The sequence below is a fragment of the Venturia canescens genome, chromosome 11 (genome assembly GCF_019457755.1).
Source record: "Venturia canescens isolate UGA chromosome 11, ASM1945775v1, whole genome shotgun sequence".
In the NCBI taxonomy this organism is placed as follows: domain Eukaryota; kingdom Metazoa; phylum Arthropoda; class Insecta; order Hymenoptera; family Ichneumonidae; genus Venturia; species Venturia canescens.
The window spans coordinates 13,838,716-13,848,680 of record NC_057431.1 but is presented as its reverse complement, the minus strand read 5'-3'; the positions used below and the strand labels follow the sequence as shown (position 1 = coordinate 13,848,680).

The window sequence follows — 9,965 nt, the reverse complement described above, 5'->3', positions numbered from 1 at the left end:
GAAATTTCGAATCGATTTCGTGGCTGTACTTCCGAAAAACGGAAACCGAATTTTGAGCTGAAATTTTGCATACTGCTTTTTTATAACAATATAAGACTTCCCCTAAAAGGATTTTTGGCGAAGAAAACTCCCATCCCTCTACCGAGAATATTGAAAACTCTGCTAATCTGGTCGATTCTCGAAATTATTTCCTTTGTTCGATTAACTAAAAATTTTGTCGAGGAGAAATCCTCGACTGGCGCCCAACATCGAGAGGAATAATTTAATTTGTCGCTTGATCTGGGGAAAAGCGTTACAATATATATATATATATATTAGGGATATTTGAAATACATAAAAAGTAATGCTGTCATTTTTTCAGATTTTTAAAACAATGCTTAACCCTCGACCACGGGGGTTGAAGTTTTCCGTTTAAAATACATGGAATTTTTCTGCGTTTGTGAAATTATGTGATGAAAAATAATTTTTTTTTCAAAAAGTTTCAACTTTACAAAAATATTTTACATAACAAAAAATGTTTAGAGTCATCCCAAAAGTACGTGTGAATTTTTTCAAACAATTGTCAAAATTAAAAAATACAAAAATAACTAGAAAATTGAAAAAAAAATCACACGTTTTCTTTAGATGATTCTCAACACTTTTTGTTGTGTAACATTTCTTTGTTAAGTTGAGACTTTCGAGAAAAAAATCATGCAAATTTACATCATGCTGTTTTGCAAAAACTGAGTGAAAAAAAGTGTTTATAACCAGTGTTCTGGATAGGTCACTTAATGTCTGACCTTTCTTCTTCAGACAAGGTGTTCTTAATAAACACCTTTGCTGGCGATAATATAGCTATTTAAGTGCAGCAACAATAACGAAAATCGATTTGAAGAAAAGAAAAACGTTAAAAATCCTTGACTTTTCAATTCAAAACGCAAAAATAATGAAGATTTTGATTTAATTTTACAAAATAAATGCCAACGAGCACCCACAAAAACCCCCTATATCAGATTTTGAAGAAGTTTTCTGTTGTTCCTCAGTTAAAACTGCGTACTTGACATTGTGGGTCCAAAATTGTCGTTTTGCCCATTAATTAGTTAGTATGGTGATGCAACATCTTGAGGATAGGGGTTTTGGAATTTTTTTCTGTGTAGTAACATGCTTGTAAAGTAATTTCGGAAAATTTCAAGATTTTCTAAACGTATTGAGACCCACAGTAAAATCATGACCACAAACGTAGAAAAATTCCATGTATTATAAACGAAAAACTTCAACCCCCGTAGTCGAGAGCTAAGCATTGTTTTAAAAATCTGAAAAAATTACAGCATTACTTTTTATGCATTTCGAACCGATTTAGGGGGCGGAAAGGGTAAAATAAAAAAAAATCGATATTTTTTTCTTGGAACTTCAATAGAAATCGTTAGTACATAAAAACAAATAATTTTCCCAAAATTTCGGATTTTTAAAAATATTTTTAGATAGTACTCAAGCCACTTTTCGATATTTTCTTGTATATTCTCAAAAATCGCGAAGCAAAAAATTTTTTTTTGCTCTCATAGCAGAAAGTGTTAGTCTGTCATGGAATCATAGACCTAATAAAATTTCGCCATTTTCAAAAAAAATTTAGCTACCTCGCATAATTTATTTCTTTTTTTTTCTGTATACTAGCAACAACGCGGGCGCTACGCGCCCGCTTTAATTATTACTGTTGATATCTGAAAGAAAATTATTTATTTTATTAAAAATATATTAAACTATAAATATTAAAAAAATTTTGCTTGCGTTGGCGAAATTCGGATTCACCGCTAAAGCTTTTCCGTTCCAAATTCTTATTATCTGAAAATTATTATATGAATTGTTATTATCCATTGAGAATCTATTTTCTTTACTATGCACATTCATGATTATTCAAAATACCACTATTTGATTATCATATATAATTTATTTAATTTTTTAGTAATATTTTATAATGGTTTACTAAACACTTACATCTCTGCAACGCAATGAAGCTTCGTACTTTTTCGCTACCTCTTCCCACATTAATACCCGCATTTTCCTCCCTTTGCCGTTGTTCACCACGAACTTGTATAAAACTTTCTTAACACCTTTGCCAACCAGTTTAGAGCCTTCAATACTATCAATATATCCAGTGAAGTAGCTGAAAAAATTTAACGGAAGAGTAATTAATTATTAATATTATTTCTAATTATAATTCGGAATTATAATAAATATTTATATGTTCTCATCGTCATTGTCATTCTAGTTGTCCTCGTCGTCATCGTTATCCCCGTCACTCTCGTCCACGTCCATGTGTCCTCGTTGTCATCGTCATTATCCTCGTCATCGTTGTCCTCGTCTGCGTCATCATTTCCGTCACTCTCGTCCACGTCCACGTGTCCTCGTCGTCGTCCTCGTCGTCTTCGTCATCGTCGTCGTCTTCGTCGTCTTCGTCATCTTCGTCGTCCTAGTCGTCCTCGTCGTCTTCGTCGTCGTCGTCATCCTTGTCCTCGTCGTTGTCTTCGTCGTCGTCGTCTTCGTCATCTTCGTCGTCCTCGTCGTCATTGTCCTCATCGTCGTCTTCGTCCTCGTCGTCGTCTTCGTCCTCGTCGTCTTCGTCATCCTCGTCCTCGTCGTCGTCTTCGTCGTCCTAGTCGTCCACGTCGTCTTCGTCGTCTTCGTCATCCTTGTCCTCGTCGTTGTCTTCGTCGTCATCGTCATCGTCGTCTTCGTCGTCTTCGTCGTCCTCGTCGTCCTCATCGTCATCTTCGTCATCCTCGTCCTCGTCGTCGTCCTCGTCGTCCTCGTCGTCTTCGTCGTCTTCGTCGTCTTCATCATCCTCGTCCTCGTCGTCGTCTTCGTCATCCTCGTCCTCGTCGTCGTCTTCGTCGTCATCGTCATCGTCATCGTTCTCGTCGTCTTCGTCATCCTCGTCCTCGTCATCGTCTTCGTCGTTATCGTCATCGTCGTCGTCTTCGTCTTTATCGTCATCGTCGTCGTCTTCGTCTTCGTCGTCTTCGTCGTCATCGTCATCGTCGTCGTCTTCGTCGTCATCTTCGTCGTCTTCGTCATCGTCGTCGTCTTCGTCGTCATCGTCATCGTCGTCGTCTTCGTCGTCTTCGTCATCTTCGTCGTCCTAGTCGTCCACGTCGTCTTCGTCGTCTTCGTCATCCTTGTCCTCGTCGTTGACTTCGTCGTCATCGTCATCGTCGTCGTCTTCGTCGTCTTCGTCGTCCTCGTCGTCCTCATCGTCATCTTCGTCATCCTCGTCCTCGTCGTCGTCTTCGTCATCCTCATCGTCGTCGTCCTCGTCGTCCTCGTCGTCTTCGTCGTCTTCGTCGTCTTCATCATCCTCGTCCTCGTCGTCGTCTTCGTCATCCTCGTCCTCGTCGTCGTCTTCGTCGTCATCGTCATCGTCATCGTTCTCGTCGTCTTCGTCATCCTCGTCCTCGTCATCGTCTTCGTCGTTATCGTCATCGTCGTCGTCTTCGTCTTTATCGTCATCGTCGTCGTCTTCGTCTTTATCGTCATCGTCGTCGTCTTCGTCTTCGTCGTCATCTTCGTCGTCTTCGTCGTCATCGTCATCGTCGTCGTCTTCGTCGTCATCTTCGTCGTCTTCGTCGTCATCGTCATCGTCGTCGTCTTCGTCGTCTTCGTCATCTTCGTCGTCCTAGTCGTCCACGTCGTCTTCGTCGTCTTCGTCATCCTTGTCCTCGTCGTTGTCTTCGTCGTCATCGTCATCGTCGTCGTCTTCGTCGTCTTCGTCGTCTTCGTCGTCCTCGTCGTCCTCGTCGTCATCTTCGTCATCCTCGTCCTCGTCGTCGTCTTCGTCATCATCATCGTCGTCGTCCTCGTCGTCCTCGTCGTCTTCGTCGTCTTCGTCGTCTTCGTCGTCTTCATCATTCTCGTCCTCGTCGTCGTCTTCGTCATCCTCGTCCTCGTCGTCGTCTTCGTCGTCATCGTCATCGTCATCGTCCTCGTCGTCTTCGTCATCCTCGTCCTCGTCATCGTCTTCGTCGTTATCGTCATCGTCGTCGTCTTCGTCTTTATCGTCATCGTCGTCGTCTTCGTCTTCGTCGTCATCTTCGTCGTCCTCGTCGTCATTGTCCTCATCGTCGTCTTCGTCCTCGTCGTCTTCGTCATCCTCATCCTCATCGTCGTCTTCGTCGTTATCGTCATCGTCGTCGTCTTCGTCGTCTTCGTCATCTTCGTCGTCCTCGTCGTCATTGTCCTCATTGTCGTCTTCGTCCTCGTCGTCTGTTATTTTTTAAAAATATTTGTAGTGGTACTTACATGGTTTCGTCTCCCGCGATGAATTCATCCATTTCTTCATTGCTTGTGAATTCTTCTGTCGTCGCCGTAAATTCTTTAGTCGTTGAGATGAATTCATCCATTTCTTCATTGCTTGTGAATTCTTCTGTCGTCGCCGTAAATTCTTTAGTCGTTGATGTCGTCATTTTGTCTTTTCTTGATTCCACCACTTTCTTCGCGTGCTTGGCGGCAACTGACGATGTTCATGGCAACGAATAAACAAAACCATGACCATGGCAACGACCATGGTAACGACCGACGATATGTCGCAAGCCTGCATGGCAACGAATAAACAAAACCATGGCAACGAATAGAGGCTTCAGATTTCGATATATCGAAATGTCTTTTTTAAGAAAGGATTTAGCTATAAATGATGACATTAAAAAACAAGTGGCTATAAATGGCAGTTTTTGTCGTCCTTCTAAAATAAGTAGTACTTTACGAAAACGTAGTTTTTCAAATTTACATGTTATAACAATGATTTTTGCGTCATCTCAAGCGATTGATTTCAGTTTTCCTGTCTTTTTCATAGAGATAAATATTTTTATGCACAAAAACTTGCCAGGGCATCGTACAAAAATGACAACGTGTTAAATAAAACTGTTTTTCCAAATTCAAATTCTTTATTTCAAAGTCTGATATTTCACCGCACCGAGCATCTCTAGTCTTCTCGTGCGTTATAAAAATTAGCAACATATTTTGACCGAATTCTATTAGAAAAAAATGGAGACTGATGGATGCACAATCGCAAATATTTTTCATCAAACTTTCAAAATCGGTCTCGTAATTTTTGCGGATTTGAAAAAAATATTAAATTAACACGATCGAAATAGGTCCATTGTACAAAGTTGCCTTCCTGTACGAACTCAAATAGTTTTTGATTGTAAATAAACAGTTCGGAACTAAAAATTTTTGCGATTTTACATTCATAAGTCTACATTTATTTTCCATCAGAATTCAGTCAAAATATTTTACTAATTTTTATAACAAATGGGAAAACTAGAAAATTCCCAAATTATAATGTTTTCTGCGGTGAAATGCCAGACTTTGAACTAGAGAATTTCAATTCCACAAAATTTTGAAAAACTGTTTTTGCAAAATACTTTCACCCCTTCTTTTGAAAGGATGACAAGAATAGTTATTTGTAGTTGCACGTTTTTTAATCTCATAATTTATAGCTAAATATACAGAAAAAAAAGAAATACATTATGCGAGGTCGCCTTAACATTTTTTTGAGAGTGACAAAATTTTATTAGATTTATTATTCCATGATTGACTAACACTTTCTGCTATGAGAGCAAACAAACAATTTTTCTTTAAATCTGAAACTTTGTGAAAATTACATTTTTTTGATGTACTAACGATTTCCGTTGGAGCTCTGAAATATCGATTTTTTTGAATCACCCTAATATATATACCAGAGTTTTTCAAAAAAATGAATATTTTTTTTTTCAAAGAACACTGAAAAATCGTCAGAGTATTTCTAGAAAAAGACCCTCTGAAAATGCTCTTAATGTTATTATTTAGAGGCGGCGTTTTTGTAATTTTTTATTTCCCATTTAAATAACATGGGGAAATTTTTTTTCAAACTGGAATTTTGTAACTTGATAACGAGCTACTTCACAAGTAAGACAAGATCTGTCCTTATAGGAAATCGAATGCTCTACAAAAAAGGTCTGATTGACATTTGGCGTAAGTCGAGCCGTTTCAAAGATATCGAGCTTGAAACTTCAGATTGTTTAAAATTGTGCTTTGTTTTTTTCTTAAACACAAAAAGATCAGTTTATACGTATTAAAAGCCCAATATTATTATCTTAAGAATAAAAATATGCATGCATTGCATATATTTGAGAGAATGCAGATCCAATGCAGCTTAAGGAAGTTGAGGCATTAGAATGAAAATGATGTCGCCGCTTTTAAACCGATTGCATCTTATAAAGTGAAGTATAAAAAAAAATCAGTTAAATTTTCAGACAGTTTAGGAGCGTCGTTGCTGAGAAAAATCAATAACAATTTGAGCCAAATAACATGTAATCTTACGGAAGTCGAGACACATTCAGTGATATCTCCGTTAAAAATGATGCTAAAAATATAGAAATTTTTTGGGCAACATGAGCAAGGCTTGCTGAATAATGTCAATTTTTTTCAGATTTATTAGGAGATTTGCTGAGATTATATTGTAGGTAAAACACTCGTAATCTTGAAACGAGCCTTGGAATTCGGATTAGAGGAGGGAAAAAATGAAAGGGAACACACGTTTAGGAAAATGATTTAATTCCTTGACAACAAAATGCTCGCACGTCTTTCTCTCTCGTCGTATTTTTCTTGACTGACTTCTTTTTTTCATCCATCGCCCCAAAGATCTCGCTCCATTGTATATTAACAAATTCGCATCGCTTTTAGTAACTCACATGAGAGATCACATCCGCACACACACATGCATACGTGCAATCCCTGTGCCCTACAATATTAATAATAATCTGTTTCCCGTGCAGTTTTTTGAGGCTAGGATCGTCACCGTTCGTGTTTTCGACTGAGCTTTCACCAGTTTTTCGTCTTTTTTTCCCTAAATTTTCTTTAAAGTGTATGCAACATTGCCAAACTGTAAACTGGCCTAACTTTTGAAAGGTACAGGTCATCATTTTTGGGTAAAAAAAATGACTGTACAGCCTCAACTTCCGTAATGCATTCAAAAGATATGGATTATTTATTTTTCAATTTCATCGAAAAATTTTGCATTTTTTCACATAGATTTTTGATGTTTATTCGTTTTTTCTTTAGTCCGATTTCATAATACATTTTATTTACTTTTTTTCTAATTAATATTATCTAATTTACTTGTACCTTACACTCACGAGTTCGAAAGCCGAGTAAAATGCCAAGTATCTCAATTTTATTGGTTACAATTTTTTCTAACTGCCCAAAAGGCATAAATGTATTTTTCTCTAGTTTTATTACAGCACAATTATTAAGAATTTTGGATCTGCACTCCATTAAATATATGAATATTTTGATTCTGGAGTTAATAGTGATAAAGTTTGAAAAAAAATGTTCACATGTTATTCAAATGGGAAATAGAAATTTACAAAGCGATACCTCGAAATATTAATATTAAGAGCTCATATTCTTAAAGGGTCTTTTTCTAGAGATATTTTAACGATTTTTCAATGTTCTTTGAAAAAAAAAACATTCGATTTTTTGGAGACACTGCAGTGGTAACGATTTCAATTTTTTTTCGGCAAGTTCGATTCATCAATTTAAAGAGTAAAAATTTCACATGCGACAAGAGTTTTCTTTTCAATTTCCATTCGCTTTTTAAAAAGTTTCATTTGTTCATTTTTGGAATTTATTTTTTTTCAATATTTTGCAAATTAAGGTACGAACTTTTTTTTGTTAGTATTGAATGCCATCATTATATTGCATGTTATATCATTGCTAATTGTCACGATACAGCATGAAAATATTTGGAGCTATATTGAGATGGAGTCCCACTTGTAATTAACTACTCGAACTTTAAATACATGGCGTAATTTTTACTTTTTGAAAGTATTCAATAACTAGATCGTAAATTTTGTTCTATTATTGGACGACTCTCATAAAACACTTCTTAAAACATTCGAAATGTATTTTGACAACTCTTCTGTGCGAAAAATATGAAAACTTACTGAGAGAATACTTTCTGATAGTTTTTTTTTCAATTCTGATTGAAGAGTTTTCTTCCTCCCGGTGGTTTGGTTTCATTTTTTTTCCATAAATTCCCAAAATTGCTTACATTATATAAGTTTCAAATTTAGTAGAGTTTCGCTAAAAATCGTGTTTGATGAATGCAGCAAGATCAAACAAAAACAAAATTCCGATCAAATTGGTTGAGTTTTTTTTCATGAGTTTCAAAAACGAAAAAATGCCAAGTTCAAACAGAAGTTAATCCGAAATGGAATGCCTTATAGATTTCACCGTAGTAAAACGGTTCGTACATTGTCTGAAAGACTTTATTGAACAATATTTTTTAAAAAAGCCGGTACTTCCATTTTTGAGTATTTTGCATTATAGCAAAACAAGTTAATAAAACGTATGGCGGGTTATTATATTTTGCAATATTGATGATGCTCAAAAATCTTGATCTTTGATCTTCAATTATGAATTTTTCGAGTCAACGTGAAAAATGATTGCCTTCGATTTTTATTCAATTTGCGAGTTTTCTTAAACAAGAGTTTTTTTTTTCGATTCAATCGACAAAAACCATCGACAGGCACGGCTTTGTTTCTCACAGGCTGATCCTTTTATCGCGACAACCCTGGCAGTTCTTCTTCTTCTTTCTCTTTTATTGGCTATCTTCCCTCCTTAGGTAGGGAATGTACCATAATAACCCTGGCTGTTAAGCCATATACCTCCGATTGTCTGACGTCTTCCACCACTTTAGCGGACTTAAGTTTGTAGATGCATGTACAAACCACGCCCATCGTTGAGCTTTGACCAATCTACGGTCTCGGAGAAAGAATACCCCTTCCCAAATTTTTGGCACATTCAAGAAATCTACGTTCGATAAAAGTTCTTCGTTCAGTCATTTTTTTGGAACCATAGCGCGAACTTGTCTCGGGAACTAGTTCCAAATTGTTTCGCTGCAGTCGCTGGATGTACACTATTACTATTTGTGAAGTGCGATGTTTAACTTTTTTTTTACATAAATTATGTTTTCAACGGAGTTATAAGTGAGTTATGTGCTTTGTAATCTTCCGATCAGAATGTACGGAGTGCATAGTGTATGGAGCGCTCCAGATTGTGTAAAATGAACTTCATGTAAGTAGCTGAATTTTATGTTGTTGTGACTCATGACTTTCTTTTTTCATGTATTCTATAATGCTAGAGAATTTTTTATGTAACCATTTTTATTATCCTTAAATCATTTTTGGAATTCTCTGCATGATCAAAAATGATTACGTTCTACGAAAAGTATTAAAAATGAGATATCAGGAGAGTACGAGTTGCGAGAAACCAACTTATTTGTACTTTTTGAATTTAGATTCTCTACTCAATTCGTTATTTCGTAGAACCGATTTACAAAATCAAAACGTCGAATACGGTCATGTTCGAGGTGTGAGGAAGGCTCGTATCGACTTTTTAAAAAATAGTTCCCGCTGAGCCGCTATCAGGGGTTCCAGTATTTGGTCAATTGAAGTCATTTATTATTACAGCAGATCTCCATACCTGGGGGGTTCAAATTCGCTCGTTGTAATTTGATAATAATAGATTTTGAAAAATTCAGGATAGTAAATTGAATATATTTAAGCACAAATTACCTTCTATAATCGCTTTGACTATGTGGGAATGAAACAGAAAGATTACAACAAAGTTGAAAAAAATGAAATAGAAAAAACATAGAAAATACAAAAATTAAAATATAAAATACCTATAAAAAAAATTAAACTGTCCAAACACAAAAATACAAATAATTGATAAAAATATATATTTCATATTATTTATCGGAAGGTTTGAAGACTGATTCAGTACTGAATTTCTAACGAGCGGAAGGCACGAATTTGCTATTGCGCTTGTAATTTAAAATATTTTAACACTTTCAACTCTATGATAGAGCTCATTTTTCATCTCACTATCAATATTTTTCTTCTTTCTCCCATTTGTTGAGATTTGTATTACAATTGAGATTTGTATTACTA

At 36.2% G+C, this 9,965-nt stretch overlaps 1 protein-coding gene across 1 annotated transcript; it reads right to left on the bottom strand.

Annotated features, from left to right (window-relative positions):
• Nucleotides 1-1,677: 1,677 nt before the first annotated feature.
• LOC122417772 (uncharacterized) lies at nt 1,678-4,528 on the bottom strand. The gene is made up of 4 exons (XM_043431568.1): nt 4,273-4,528; nt 1,972-2,140; nt 1,761-1,818; nt 1,678-1,697 (listed from the first exon to the last, which is right to left on the bottom strand). The coding sequence occupies exons 1-4, from the start codon at nt 4,434-4,436 to the stop codon at nt 1,678-1,680; spliced, it is 411 nt and encodes a 136-aa protein (XP_043287503.1). The 5' UTR covers nt 4,437-4,528.
• Nucleotides 4,529-9,965: the final 5,437 nt, after the last annotated feature.